This window comes from Pan paniscus, chromosome 17 (genome assembly GCF_029289425.2).
Source record: "Pan paniscus chromosome 17, NHGRI_mPanPan1-v2.0_pri, whole genome shotgun sequence".
NCBI lineage: Eukaryota > Metazoa > Chordata > Mammalia > Primates > Hominidae > Pan > Pan paniscus.
The window spans coordinates 75182119-75198172 of record NC_073266.2 but is presented as its reverse complement, the minus strand read 5'-3'; the positions used below and the strand labels follow the sequence as shown (position 1 = coordinate 75198172).

The 16054-nt window shown below is 43.0% G+C and overlaps 1 protein-coding gene across 2 annotated transcripts in view; it reads left to right on the top strand.

The window, feature by feature from the left end:
- The window catches only part of ATP8B1 (ATPase phospholipid transporting 8B1), a 153957-nt gene extending 139017 nt beyond the window's left edge, over nt 1-14940 (top strand). For both annotated transcript variants that reach the window (XM_003827250.6, XM_034943810.4), the window contains exons 23-28: nt 3279-3502; nt 4617-4700; nt 5951-6196; nt 6508-6646; nt 10857-10987; nt 12659-14940. In XM_003827250.6, the coding sequence (XP_003827298.1) occupies nt 3279-3502; nt 4617-4700; nt 5951-6196; nt 6508-6646; nt 10857-10987; nt 12659-12883 (1049 nt within the window). In that variant the 3' untranslated portion in view covers nt 12884-14940. The remainder of the gene's footprint in view (nt 1-3278; nt 3503-4616; nt 4701-5950; nt 6197-6507; nt 6647-10856; nt 10988-12658) is intronic.
- Nucleotides 14941-16054: the final 1114 nt, after the last annotated feature.

Sequence of the window (16054 nt, the reverse complement as noted above, 5' to 3'; positions counted from 1 at the left end):
TGCCACTGCACTCCACCCTGGGTGACAGAGCAAGACCCTTTCTCCAACAACAAAAAAGAACACACACACACACACACACACACACACACAAATTGTTGGTCATAAAGTAGTCGAGTGAAATTCAAGTGTCAAAAAATAATCTGAGCATTTGCTAACATTCACGTTTAGCAGTGTAGTCTGGAAGAAGTGAAGGAATCATGACCCACCATGTTTTTGCCCCTAGCAAGGATCCAAGGACTATCATAGGCTGCCTTCTCCCTCTATCCTACCTGAAGATATCTCATACCAGCTGGGTGGATGTTGTCTCTTCTTGGTCTTAGACCCTGAGAATGTACGTGAAGCAGGAGAGAGATAAAGGCAAGGTGGGGCATGGTGGCTCATGCCTGTAATCCCAGCACTTTGGGAGGCCAAGGCAGGCAGATCACCTGAGGTTGGGAGTTCGAGACCAGCCTGGCCAACATGATGAAACCCCATCTCCACTAAAAGTACAAAAATTAGCCGGGCATGGGGGTGGCGGGCACCTGTAATCCCAGCCACTCGGGAGCCTGAGGCAGGAGAGTCACTGGAACCCAGGAGGCAGAGGTTGCATTGAGCCAAGATCGCACCACTGCACTCCAGCCTGGGCGACAGAGCAAGACTCCATCTCAAAAAAAAAGGCAAGAGGGATTATTGCTGTAGCGAGGAAATATTCTTTTTGTTAAGGAATGATAAAAGAATGTCTACTAGTGAGGCACCTAACACCGCATTTGAGATTTCAGGAAACTCTAAATGCCTGTACTTAAATTTTACAAAAAAGACCAATGTTACCTTATAGTGTATCTGTTCAGTGCTTTTGGTTGCCCTGGGAACTATGACAGTGTTCATTTCACATTTGTCCTTGGTCTGCTCAGTGGGAAGGTTGAGGACTGGATACCAGGGCCTGGGGCAGGGCTTCCTCTTCCTCAGTCACATAAGCCAAGAGAATCTCAGCATTTTCCTCAGTGGCTTGTTCAGGAAAGAAAAGGCCATGGTTTGGCAGGAAAGAGCAAGTTTGGCAACCATGCTGGTCATAGGAAATATTTGTGTGTTTTCAAAGAGATCATAAATATTATATGAGATGCAATTTGTTCTGTTTTTTTAGAACTGCAAAGTGTTACTGAAAACGTAGGTTTGGATACATCACTACAGTTATGTTTTGAATTTGCCAGACCTTGTGTTCTGTAACTAGGGCAGGATTTTTGAAGCTTCTTTTTAGGTGGAACGCCGCAGCATTGCAGCCACTTTTCAGGGTCTGAGCAATGATAGGTTGTGTTCTCCAACATATCTTTTCTAAATGATCTTGTCTATCTTCATATTCGTTACTTTTAAGACCCAGACAAAACTAATCATTCTCTAATTTGAAAGTGTTATTTATGACTATTGGAAGCATAAATAAAATTGTGACTTTAATTTTATACATTCTGGAAACCTTCCCCCGTAAAGAAAAAAAAAAATGTCTTAAGGTCCCAGAGGGCCACAAATAAGACTTTGAAAGTTTAATAGTTTCTTGGTTAAAACTCTTTTGATTACAAGTATTGGAGAACAACCAAAGCTAGCTTAAGAAAAAATTAAATTTGGGGGGTGGGAGACGAGGGGAGGGGACCTAGAGGATGGGTCAATAGGTGCAGCAAACCACCATGGCACACGTATACCCATGTAACAAACCTGCACATTCTGCACAGGTATCCTGGAACTTCAAAGAAAAAAAAGAAAAAAGTAAATTTATTTAAACACCTCCTGTTGTCCAAGAAGAAGCCAGGCCTCAGGAAGATACTGGAACAAGGACATAGATTTGCACCAGGAACCCTGTGTCTGTCTGTCTCTCTCCCCTTCTCTCTCCCTTTCCTCCTTCTTCCCCTCCTTCTCTCTCCCCTCCCTCCCTTCTCTCCCCACTCTTCTCTCCCCCCATTCTCTCCCTCCATTCTCTCCCTTCTCCCCACCCCTCTCTCCCCCCTACTTTATTTCTCTGCCCCTTAGAAATCTTCAGGAAGAAATATATCTATTTCGGCCAGGCACAGTTGTTCATGTGTGTAATTCTAGCACTTTGGGAGGCCAAGGCAGGTGGATCACCTGAGTTCAGGAGTTCAAGACCTGCCTGGACAACATGGTGAAACCCCATCTCCACAAAAATTAGCTGGGTGTGGTGGCGCACATCTGTAATCCCAGCTACTCGAGAGGCTGAGGCAAGAGTATCGCTTGAACACAGGAGGCAGAGGTTGCAGTGAGCCAAGACTGCGCCATTGCACTGCAGCCTGGGTGACAGAGTGAGACTTCATCTCAAAAAAAAAAAAAAGAGAGAAAGAAATATAACTACTTCTTACCTCAAGAATTTAGACCTTAAAATTCTAGACACAAAATAACTGACTTCTAATTCCAGAATCTCAAGAGAGAGACTGGCTCAGCTTGGGTTTTCTGTCAGTCACGGTTTAGCACAGGAAACAGACCCCAGTTGGTATTTAAGCAAGAAAAGATTAATACAGGGGACCAGGTACTTTCAAAAGCTCTGGATGGTCTACAGAAGCAGGGTCTAGGCTGGGTCACTTACCAGAAGAGCTTCTACTCTTCTGGTAAGTGGTAAGAGGTTCCTCTAAAGAGCTTCTAATTAAGAAGCCTTTATAGTTGCCTGTCAACATCCAGGTAGCTGGAAAGTAGATATGAGCTCTGCTGCAGAAATCCCAAAAGAGGAAGGGATGCTGGGCTCTGATTCACTTCTGCTTCCAAGTCATAAGTGGATCTAAACAGTGGAACCTAATTCACAAAGAGCCTAGCTGCAAGGGAGTCTGGGAAATGTAGGGTTTTTATTTCCTTTCCCACCTCTCTAATTAGAATAAGGATGGAATGAAGTTGTGGGAGCTGATTTGTAGTATCTACCACAAATTACATATCTGCCCATGACTGACACAGCTGTTGCCAAAGAGGCAAGGACACAGTGTACACATGGGTGCCTGGGGCTCACTCTGTGGATGGAAGGGATGGCTGTGATCTTGGCAGATAATCCAAATGGAATTTGCCACCCACATGAGATCCTTTCCCAGATATTTATGGAGGCCCTACTGTGTGCTCTGTTTAGCAACTTGTAACTCAGACTTTGAGTTGAGTTCAAGAGCTGGGGGTGAGGGATGGTGAGCAAGAGCTTCTGTATTATTGTTCCATCAGTGTCTGTCTTTGTTTTTTGTTTGCTATGGAACCATTTTTATCAACTGATGTTTTGCCTCACAATCGGTTTATGATCCACAGTGTTTTCTCCCTCTGCCCCATAGCTGCCCACATTGGCGTTGGAATAAGTGGACAAGAAGGAATGCAAGCTGTCATGTCGAGTGACTATTCCTTCGCTCAGTTCCGATATCTGCAGAGGCTACTGCTGGTGCATGGCCGATGGTCTTACATAAGGATGTGCAAGTTCCTACGATACTTCTTTTACAAAAACTTTGCCTTTACTTTGGTTCATTTCTGGTACTCCTTCTTCAATGGCTACTCTGCGCAGGTAATGTAATGTTGTTATTATTGTTATTTACTAAGTAGAGCTCTTAAATGAATAAAAATCTAGTTCTGAAAAGACAATTTATTTCTTCTATATTTGTAGTTTTGGGGCTGTGTCTCCTTACAGTTGGGGCATAATTAAGAATGATCATGACTTCTCTAAATGTTTCTGGTGCTATAAAAACATTTTACCTTAGAAAGGAGGGGATTTGGCCAGGCATGGTGGCTCACGCCTGTAATCCCAGCACTTTGGGAGGCCGAGGCAGGTGGATCGCCTGAAGTCAGGAGTTTGAGATCAGTCTGGCCAACATGGTGAAACCTGGTCTCTACTAAAAATACAAAAATTTTCCGGGTGTGGTGGCAGGCACCTGTAATCCCAGCTACTCAGGCTGAGGCAGGAGAATCGCTTGAACCCGGGAGGCAGAGGTTGTGGTGAGCTGAGACTGTGCTATTGCACTCCAACCTGGGCAAGACTTTGTCTCAAAAAAAAAAAAAAAAAAAGGAGGGGATTTGCTTGTATGTTTATCTTTGGTTATTTTTTCATGTTACCTTGACATTAAGAGTAGTGATAACAGGGCTGGGTGCAGTGGCTCACGCCTATAATCCCAGCACTTTGGGAGGCCGAGGTGGGCGGGTCACCTGAGGTCAAGAGTTGGAGACCAACCTGGCCAACATGGTGAAACCCCGTCTCAACAAAATACACAAAAATTAGCCAGACATGGTGGCGTGTGCCTGTAATCCCAGCTACTTGAGAGGCTGAGGCAGAAGAATCACTTGAACCTGGGAGGCAGAAGGTACAGTGAGCCAAGATCATGCCACTGTACTCCAGCCTGGGCGACAGAGTAAGACTCTATCTCAGAAGAAAAAAAAAAAAGAATATTGATAACAGGCCAGGCGCGTAGAGTTTTGCCTATAATCCCAACACTTTGGGAGGCTGAGATGGGGAGATTGCTTAAGGCCAGGAGTTCGAGGCCAGCCTAGGCAACATAGCAAGACCCCATCTCTATTAAAACAAACAAACAAACAAAATGTTAAATAAAGGAAGCAGATGAGTATGTGCTAACTAGGATGGCATGTGTCTTTGTTGGTGACATGGAGCCTCTGTCATCCCCTCACAGACTGCATACGAGGACTGGTTCATCACCCTCTACAATGTGCTGTACACCAGCCTGCCCGTGCTCCTCATGGGGCTGCTCGACCAGGTAGGAGCCTCGCACGAGCAGGGACACTTCTGGACAGATGAGAATGCGTTAGAGAAGTCCCAAGCAAACGTTTCAATGCATTCTTCTGGTGTTTACTTCTTTCTGATCAAACCCTATTATAATTCTGTTGTCAGGCATCAAGGGTCACGGCTGTGCTTCTTGTTTTGTAATAAGGAAAGAGGATTTCTCTGTAGTCCCAGCTACTCGGGAGGCTGATGCAGGAGTATGACTTGAGCCCAGGTGTTCAAGTCTAGCCTGGGCAACAAAGTGAGACCCCATCTCTAAGACAAAAAAAAAAAAAAGAGAAAAGAGGATTTCTGTGACTGGGTTGAATTCATTGGCACACATATTTGTTATGTTCCTTTTAGACAGTAAGAGCTTACTATGAAGATACCTGAAGGCAGGGCATGGTGGATCATGCCTGTAATCCCAGCACTTTAGGAGGCTGAGGCAGGCAAATTGCTTCAGGTCAGGAGTTTGAGACCAGCCCTGGCAACATAGGGAGACCCCATCTCTACAGAAAAATTTAAAAATTGTAGGCATGGTAGTGCACACCTGTGAAGTCCCAGCTACTTGGGAGGATGAGGTGGGAGGATCGCTTGAGCCTGGAAGGTTGAAGCTGCAGTGAGTCGTGTTTGTGCCACAGCACTCCGGGCTGGGCAACAAAGTGAGACCCTGTCTCCAAAAAAAAAAAAAGAAAGAAAAGAAAAGGAAAAAAAGGCACCCGAGAGTCCAATATGTCTCCACAATAATAATTTACTCATTTTAAAGTCAGTTTAAATCCTTTCCAAAATTTATGTAACTAGTGTATATTTTTATCTAATGCCAATTCTTAAAAAGAAAGCACTATAAAGACTAAAAAGTAATAATTTATAATTAACTCATCAACTTGTATGAGAAAATTTTTTCCCAAAGGATTTGCAACAATATATATTCACTCAGGAGGTAAAAATAGTAGCCTCCCTACATATTTTTGGACATTACTAATTTGTTTTCTTTCCATAAGTAGCAAAGTAATAAACTTATACCTAGCCCTTCTCTGAATTAAATATTAAGTAATGGTGGTCTAAGCAATGAGGTTGAGCTCTGCGCACCACAAATATTGCAGGATTGATCGATTATCTTGTTCAGTTTTTGCCTTCCTAAAATTTAACGGCAGGCTGCAACTTTTTGTGAGATATTAATTATAACATATCTCTGACTGCTTTGACCTGATGAATAAAATACCATCATTTTGTTTTCTCCTTAAGGATGTGAGTGACAAACTGAGCCTCCGATTCCCTGGGTTATACATAGTGGGACAAAGAGACTTACTATTCAACTATAAGAGATTCTTTGTAAGCTTGTTGCATGGGGTCCTAACATCGATGATCCTCTTCTTCATACCTCTTGGAGCTTATCTGCAAACCGTAGGGCAGGATGGAGAGGCACCTTCCGACTACCAGTCTTTTGCCGTCACCATTGCCTCTGCTCTTGTAATAACAGTCAATTTCCAGGTACGTGGCTTTCATTGGCCGTATTCAGTGTCTATTGGTACCTACTTATATTTCTGTATATAGGGTAGCGTGCACATCCACCTGACTCCCACTGCACCTGTGCCACTTACAAAATATAAATGCTATTTTCATCTCTTATACCAAGCACATTTTCTATTTCTTGCCTGAGTCAAGGATGGTTTAGTTTCTGGTCCAGTATTCAAGCCACATCATGCCTAACTTGCTGAATTCTGTTTTCAGGATTGTTAGATCCTTTATTTCTTGCTAACTCCCCAAAATGAGTGCTCTGTTTTTCTCTGGTTTCCCAACAGATTGGCTTGGATACTTCTTATTGGACTTTCGTGAATGCTTTTTCAATTTTTGGAAGCATTACACTTTATTTTGGCATCATGTTTGACTTTCATAGTGCTGGAATACATGTTCTCTTTCCATCTGCATTTCAATTTACAGGTTGGTATTTCCAAATTCCAAAAATAAATGTACAGACAAATGTCATTAGTTTAGATTTTGACATAACTTCTGTTAAGTAATAAAATATACAAAGTGGAATGGCTGGGCACAGTGGCTCACACCTGTAATCCCAGCATTTTGGGAGGCCGAGGCAAGTGGATTGCTTGAGCCCAGCAGTTCAAGACCAGCCTGGACAACATGGTTAAACCCCATCTCTACAAAAAATACAAAAAAATTAGCCAGGCATGGTGGCACATGCCTGTAGTTCTAGCTACTGGAGAGGCTGAAGTGGGAGGATTGCTTGACCTGGGACGTTGAGGCTACAGTGAGTCGTGATGGCACTGCTGTAGTCTAGCCCAGGTGACAGAGCGGGACCCTGTCTCAAAAAAAAAAAAAAAAAAAAAAAAAACAAAGCACAACAAAACAAATATATGCAAATTATTATTGCTAGTGAAAATTAATGTCTTGTCTGGAAATTAAATGGTGATGGTGGGTTGAAAGGGCATAACATGATGGGAGGAAGACAAATGAAAATAGCTTTACAATAGCACTGTACGTGTGTTGAATTAGATAACTTAAGACTCAAAAGGCTAGATAAAAGCCTATTCTTTCTTTCCCAGAAAACCTAATACTGGGGCTAGATGTGGTAGCTCACGCCTGTAATCCCAGCACTTTGGAAGGCCAATGCAGGAGGATCTCTTGAGCCTAGGAGTTCAAGACAAGCCTAGGCAACATAGGGAGACCTCGTCTCTACAAAAAAAGAAAAAATTGAAAAAAAAATAACTGGGCATGGTGGTACACGCTGGTGATCCTAGCTCCTCAGGAGGCTGAGGTGGGAAGGATTGCTTGAACCTGGGAGATTGAGGCTGCAGTGAGCCATGATTATGCCACCCCAGCATGGGTGACAGAGTGAGACCCTTTCTTAAAAGAAAAACCCCCAAAACCTAGTATTGGTAGGTTTTTGGAAAAGTGAGTATACAAGTATTGCTAGTAACACTGCAATATATTTTAATTTTTCCAAACATCTGAAAATGCATAAGGGATTATAAAACTTTTTACACATTTTGGCCAGGTATTTCTACTTGGGGAAAGTATCCTGAGATAATAAAACACACCAAGTTTTGGCAAAGCTAATTTGTACAGATGGCACCACCATAACATTTCTAATTGTAAAAAGAGGAAAAAATGGAAATAACCCAAGACCTAAGAATATTATTAAATTAGCTAATCATACCATGAAATACCAATATGATGAAATTCTAGAATTCAAAAGTGGTCAACATTATTAGAAATATGTGTGCAGGCCAGGCACAGTGGCTCACCCCTATAGTCCCAGCAGTTTGGGAGGCCGAGACAGGAGGATCACTTGAGCCTAGGTGTTCAAGACCAGCCTGGGCAACATAGCGAGACCCTGCCTCTTAAAAAAGTAATAATAAAGTAACAAAAAAGAGACAAATAAGAAATATGTGTGCAGAACAATAAGTAAATTGATAGAAAACAAAATAGTTATGTGACCAGTTATTACAACTGCATAAAATATATGACAAATTGACAAATGCTAGAATGAATCTGAACTGATATAAATATCATAAATATTATAAATATAAAATGTTAATAAAAAATAATTATGAACTAGAATTCATGAGCTTCTTATTTTGAATAGAGAGCTTGGACTCACAGTGAGAAACAATCCCCATAAACTAGTATCCCTGGCCGGGCGTGGTGGCTTACCCCTGTAGTCCCAGCACTTTGGGAGGCCGAGGCAGGCAGATTACGAGGTCAGGAGATCGAGAACATCCTGGCTAACACAGTGGAACCCCGTATCCACTAAAAAATAGAAAAAATTAGCCAGGCGTGGTGGCGGGCACCTGTAGTCCCAGCTACTCAGGAGGCTGAGGCAGGACAATGGCGTGAACCCAGGAGGCGGAGCTTGCAGTGAGCCAAGATCACGTCACTGCACTCCAGCCTGGGTGACAGAGCAAGACTCCATCTCCAAAAAAAAACAAAAACAAAAAACTAGTTTCCCTGTAAAAGATTCAGATTTTTATGACCAGTCGTTGAGTTGTAGAAGTCCGTTGCTGTGGTAACCCTTTCCTTCTTGAGATTCAGCTCATTTTTTTTGTGATTGTGTTTTTCTTTACTAACTCTGTGTTTTAAAATATTAGTAACCCAGTTACTTAGCATATTTCCATAGGGAGTTTTTTAATCCCATACATACTTAGCAGGGTAAAAACCACATTAAAAAAAAAATCAAGACCATTGTTTTTACAAACTGAGAGTATAAGTACAGAAAACATGATGAGAAATGTGGCTCTGGAAGATGGTCATTCGATTTTGAAAACTGGGTCGTGTCTGTGATTATGTGATTGTATTATTGAACTGAATTATTACTTCTTCAGACATAAAAATTCAGAAAACAAATTGCAGTGGAAAAGCACGGCTCCAGTCAGGCAGAAGGAGGCTTTAATTCAGGCATTGCCATGGTTGGTTTTGTTAGCTTGGGCAAATTTTTTAACTTCTCTACAACACAATTTACTTATGTGACACAGGGATAATACCCATCTCTCAGAACTGATCAAATGACATGATCTGTATAAAACACCAGGTACTGGCAGTGCTAGCTTTTTTTTTTTTTTTTTTTTTTTTTTGAGACAGAGTCTCGCTCTGTCACCCAGGCTGGAGTGCAGTGGCGTAATCTTGGCTCACTACAACCTCCACCTCCCGGGTTCAGGCAATTCTGTCACCTCAGCCTCCAGAGTAGCTGGGACTACAGGCACCTGCCATTTTTGTATTTTTGTAAAGACAGGGTTTCACCATATTGGCCAGGCTGGTCTTGAACTCCTGACCTCAGGTGATCCGCCCACCTCGGCCTCCCAAAGTGCTGGGATTACAGGTGTGAGCCACCGCACCCGGCCTGGCAGTGCTATAGCTTTTATTATTTGGAGTTTCAAACCAGAACTAAAATTGAAAAGTGCTTTTTTTTTTTTTGAGATGGATTCTCACTCTGTTTCCCAGGCTGGAATACAATGGCACGATCTTGGCTCACTGCAACCTCCACCTCCCAGGTTCAAGTGATTCTCATGCCTCAGCCTCCCAAGTAGCTGGGATTACAGGCATGCACCACCACACCCAGCTAATTTTGTATTTTTAGTAGTGACAGAGTTTCACCATGTTAGCCAAGCTGGTCTCGAACTCCCCACCTCAGGTGATCCGCCCACCTTGGCCTCCAAAAGTGCTGGGATTACAGGTGTGAGCCACCACACCCGGCTGAAGAGTGCTTTTTTAAATTCTTAAATTTAGAAGGCCAGGTGCCGTGGCTCATGCCTGTAATCCCAGCACTTTGGGAGGCCAATGTGGGCGGATCACTTGAGCTCAGGAGTTTGAGACCAGCCTGGGCAACATGGTGAAACCCCATCTCTACAAAAAATACAAAAATCAGCCAAGCGTGGTGGCACACACCTGTAGTCCCAGCTATTCAGGAGGCTAAGGTAGGAGGACACTTGAGCCCAGGAGGTTGAGGCTGTAGTGAGCCATGATCATGCCACTGCACTCCAACCTGGGTAACAGAGTGAGACCCTATCTCAAAAAAAAGTCAGAAGTCTTGATCACCTAACTTCGCATTTTTAATCAATGCAATGTCAACAAATGTGCTTTTTTTCCTTATTTGCTCACTTATGTAAATTTGCCTTGTTTCAAATAATTTACCTTCCCAATTTTGCTTTGCTTAGTCTGATTTTAAAATGTCTGTTCTTTGAGCCATAATGGATATTTTGGGGAGGCCAATCCAGTTGTAAAACTTTACCATAAATGATCTATTTATAGATTATGAAATATTAACTATGTTCTTTATTTTATTTTATTTTTTATTTTTGAGACAGAGTTTTGCTTTATCACCCAGGCTGGAGTGCGGTGGCACAATTTCGGCTCACTGCAATTTCCGCCTTCTGGGTTCAAGCAATTCTGCTGTCTCCTGAGTAGCTGGGACTACAGGTGCACACCACCATGCCCGGCTGATTTTTTGTATTTTAGTAGAGACGGGGTTTCACCATGTTGCCCAGGCTGGTCTCGAACTCCTGAGCTCTGGCAATCCACCCACCTTGGCCTCTCAGAGTGTTAGGATTACAGGCATGAGCCACCACACCTGGCGAAATATTAACTATGTTCTTAGGAAAAAAGAACCACAGTGATGCATTTGCCATGTTCTTTACAGGCACAGCTTCAAACGCTCTGAGACAGCCATACATTTGGTTAACTATCATCCTGACTGTTGCTGTGTGCTTACTACCCGTCGTTGCCATCCGATTCCTGTCAATGACCATCTGGCCATCAGAAAGTGATAAGGTATAAAGAATATAGTCCTCTCCCAACTCTGTCCCTCACAGAATCCAAAGCGTTTCCCAACAGCACGTTTCCTGCAAAATTCTAAGCTCATGGGAAGTTTGGTAAGAATGATTTTTCATGATTGCTTCTCTTTCTTTAACTCTATCTCACAAATAAGTCTTTTGGAATTGGGAGTTTAGTGTGCTTGCTTTTTAATACAAAAATTACCAAACATAAACAAAAAAGGGAGAATACAATGAGCCCCATATGTCTATCTCCTCAGTTTAACAATTACAGTGTTAACATTTTGTCATACAAATCAGATTGGGGTTTTTTTTCTTTATTTAAAGAAACATGTCACCTTCTGTAGCAGGATCCTTTGAGCTACAAGGAACAGAAAGCTGTGACTCAAAACGTCTCTACAGTAGTGCGTCATCATTAATCATTAGTAGGCTTCAGGCCCAGTTGATTGAGCAATTTAATGTTGTCAAAAAAGGATTGGGCTGGTTCTTGCCATCTCTTCTCTCAGAAACCTTCATTATTAGCTTCATATGGATGCTGGAAGATGGCCAGAGCAGTTCTGGGCATCACTTCCTGACCTATCAGTGTCGGGGGGAGATAAGAGCCTATTCTGTAGCTCCTTAGGGGCTGTGGAACTTCTCACCCAAGGGCCCCAGTACAGTGCCCTCAGGTCTCCCGTGCCAAAATTAGGTCACTTGCCCAGTCTGGACTAGTTTAGCAAGGGAAATCAACCTGCCCACCGCCCATGAGAAATGTGGCTGTCAGGGGTTGGGGGGGGCAATCTGAATAAAATCAATTTCCATTAGAAAGAAGGAGAGAGTAGAGGCTACTGAGGCAACCTTCAGTATCCCTCGGGTCTCCCTTTTGCAGTGCCAACAGTATGTAGTAACAACCCAGGAAAGAGGCCCTACTGAATTTTCTCTTTGACTGTACCCATCTGGTCTGAATTAGAAAAGGGCACTAGCTTCGGAGGAGTGGGAATCTTGGCTTTGCATTTTCTAGCTGTGTGACCTTGGAAAAGTTAACCTTCCCTCGGCTTCAATATATATCTCCAGGTAGGTAGGCAGGTAGATCGATCTATCAATCAATCTATGTATAGATATAGAGAGATGGATATAGATTTATATCATCATATATATATGTCGATATAGATAGATAGATAGATAGATAGATAGATAGATAGATAGATAGATAGATAAATAGATATAGCCAAGCACTGTGGTTCATGCCTGTAATCCCAGAACTTTTGGAGGCCGAGGCAGGCAGATCACTTGAGGTCAGGACCAGCCTGGCCAACATGGTGAAATTCTGTCTCCACTAAAAATACAAAAATTAGACGGGTGTGGCAGTGCATGCCTGTAACCCCAGTTACTCAGGAGGCTGAGGCAGGAGGATCGCTTGAACCTGGGAGGCAGAGGTTGCAGTGAGCCAAGATCATGCCATTGCACTCAAGTCTGGGTGACAGAGCGAGACTGTCTCAAAAACAAAAAAAAGATATAGACACACACACACACACACACACACACACACAAGTGGGGACAGAACTGCCTGCATCAAAATGGGGCAGGTGTCAGGGGAGTTCATCAGTGTTCATTTCTGTCAACCGTCTGGCCAGGCCTCCTCCCTGGTGTGGATCTTATCTTCATCCCTCCCCATCTCTCCCCCTTGCAGATCCAGAAGCATCGCAAGCGGTTGAAGGCGGAGGAGCAGTGGCAGCGACGGCAGCAGGTGTTCCGCCGGGGCGTGTCAACGCGGCGCTCGGCCTACGCCTTCTCGCACCAGCGGGGCTACGCGGACCTCATCTCCTCCGGGCGCAGCATCCGCAAGAAGCGCTCGCCGCTTGATGCCATCGTGGCCGATGGCACCGCGGAGTACAGGCGCACCGGGGACAGCTGATCCCTTACCCCCAGGCCGGGATGCGGCCACAAAGCACGTCTATTTTTTTATGAAAGACTCTCAGGACTTTGTGTGTGTGTGTGAATTGCATTCATCACAAAGATATTGAAGACAATAAATAATCTTTATAACAAACTCCTTGGGTTGGACTATTAAACAATAGCAGGGCCAAGAAATAGGACTTTTAAAAGTCCTATTATTCGGCCGGGCGTGGTGGCTCAGGTCTGTAATCCCAGCACTTTAGGAGGCTGAGGAGGGGAGATCACCTGAGGCCAGGAGTTCGAGACCAGCCCAGCCAACATGGTGAAACCCTGTCTCTACCATAAATTAAAAAATTAGCCGGGCTTGGTGGTGGGCACCCGTAATCCCACCTATTTGAGAGGCTGAAGCAGAAGAATCGCTTGAACCTGGGAGATGGAGGTTACAGTGAGCCGAGATTGCGCCACTGCACTCCAGCCTGGGTGACAGAGCAAGACTGTGTCTTAAGAAAAATTTAAAAATAGGCTGGGCATGGTGACTCATGCCTGTCATCCTAGCACTTTGGGAGGCCAAGGCAGGTGGATCACTTGAAGTCAGGAGACCAGCCCGGCCAACATGGTGAAACCCCATCTCTACTAAAAATACAAAAATTAGCTGGAAATTGCTTGAACCTGGGAGGTGGAGGTTCCAGTGAGCCGAGATCGTGGCACTGCACTCCAGCCTGAGCAACAGAGTGAGACTCCATCTCAAAAAAAATTTTTTAATAATAATAAAAGTCCTATTATTCAACTGGTTATGTACATTATGGTTGAAAGGGAACATTTTAATCCAGTCTCAATCCAGGGCAATAGAATTACAAAGCATGTTGTATTTCAGTTCAAATGGTATTGTATTATAAAATTAAAGTTACATTTTCCTTTCTGTGATCTTCAGCATAATTTCCCAGAGGCCCCTTTTTCCTCCCTATAGGCCATCTTATTAACAGATTTTAAAATTTATAGTAATGACAAATGACTTATCAGTGTTCATCATCTGAAAGCTAAGTGGTTCGTTCAATCACTTTTTCAAAGTTGATAGTAGATTGCATGGTTTCATGTTTCCTCATATTGGTTTAATAATTCTATTTAATCAAGGAAAATAACTTCAGATTCCATAAAGTTTCAGTTTACTTTTAGTTTACTACCAGGTGAGATAGCACATTACATACTTTTACTATCAAATATTATTTTAGCAGCTTCCCATAGTACCAAATGATTTGATTCCCTACTCTCATTTTTTAAAGCATATAAATATTTATGGGCTTAAAAAGGGGGTTTTTAAAAACTGAGGATATCAGTAATAAATTGCAGAATATTTTGCAAAGCTTTCTTTTGGAAAGCAAACTTTTGTGCCTACCTATATGCAAAGTATTTTATAAGGGACTTGAACAAAGACCTCACTCTTTTTCACTTGTCTTATGTCGAGAGAAAAGGTTATTGGCAGCCACATTCCTAAGACTGGGGAATGGTGTGTCCTTTTAAATTTGAAGATAACTTTAGGTAATTATGGAAACTCCTCAAGGAGGAGAAAGTAATTTTTTTCCAGACATTTTTCTCATTCTGTGTCTTTCACACACTAGTTTCCACAGTTCGAGAATTCTGTTTTTTACCATTGGGCTGTGAATGTTCACAATATCAGTCCTGTTGAATTCCTATGAGGTAATCACAATGTGTATATGTTCATTTTCTAGGTATGATAAAAGAATGTATGGCTTTTTATTCTGTGGAAGTAAAATCCTGAACGTTTACAACTTTTCCTTAACTTGTAAATAAAAAATTGTAAGTTTTTTCTTTTTTTACAGAAAACTTAGCTTGTGTAATTCTGTTAGTTTCAGATTTCTCTCCTGTTTTTGCAAATTGTGGGAAAGATTGACAATGCAAATGTGTCAAAGACATACTGTTGGGTGCAATATTAACAATTTTAAATGCAAATTTCTTTGGATAAATTATTTCTATATTCTGTAAATCTGAGATTTAATGTATATTTTGTTTAAAAAAATGATTTAGTAAAATCTTTGAAAAGTATGATCTTCTAAAGTATTTAAATTGGCTTTTGTTGTTGTTATTTTTAAGAATAGGGTATGTGACAGAAGAATCTAGTCCCACAAGGTTTCTAGAGGAATGCAGGGGTCCTTTAGTAGTGAGAAAGTCAGGGACAGGGAAACTAAGTGTTAGGGAAGAAGTGATGGAGAAAAGGTGATCAGGACCGGGCACTGTGGCTCACGCCTGTAATCCCAGTACTTTGGAAGGCTGAGGCAGGAGAATCACTTGAGGCCAGGAGTTTGAGACCAGCCTGGGCAACACAGCAAGACTCTGTCTTTTCAAAAAAAAACATCTCAGTGTAGTGGCATGTGCCTGTAGTCCCTGCTGCTTGGGAGGCTTAGGTGGGAGGATCACTTGAGACCAGGAGTTTGAGGCTGCAGTGAGCTATGATTATGCCACTGTACTGAAGCCTGGGTGAGAGCAAGACTCTGTCTCTAAAAGAATTAAAAAGGTGGCCAGACTTTAGAGACAGAGGGGTAAAGATTTAGAGTTAGGGAGATCAGCCAGGCATGGTGGCTCATGCCTATAATCCTAGCACTTTAGGAGGCTGAGGTGGGCAGGTCACTTGAGGCCAGGAGTTTGAGACCAGTCTGGCCAACATGGCGAAACCCTGTCTCTACTAAAAATACAAAAATTAGCCGGGTGAGGTGGTGCACACCTGTAATCCCAGCTACTCTGGCAGCTGAGGCAGGAGAATTGCTGGAACCCAGGAAGCAGAGGTTGCAGTGAGCCATGATTGTGCTACTGTTCTCCAGCCTGGGCAATGGAGTGAGACTCTCTCCAAAAAAAAAAGGAAGATTGAGTCTGGGTTTTTCCAACTGACCTCAACTCTTTAGCCAGAATGAAAGGAAAGGTAACCCTCAACCAAAAGTAAGGACTGGGGCTGGGCACGGTGGCTCATACCTGTAATCCCAGCACTTTGGGAGGCCAAGGTGGTGGGTCACCTGAGGTTAGGAGTTCGAGCCCAGCATGGCCAACATGGTGAAACCCCATCTCTACTAAGAATAAAAAAAAGCAGCCGGGCGTGGTGGTGCACACCTGTAATCCTAGCTACTTGGGAAGCTGAGGCAGGAGAATCACTTGAACCTGGGAGGTGGAGGTTGCAGTGGGC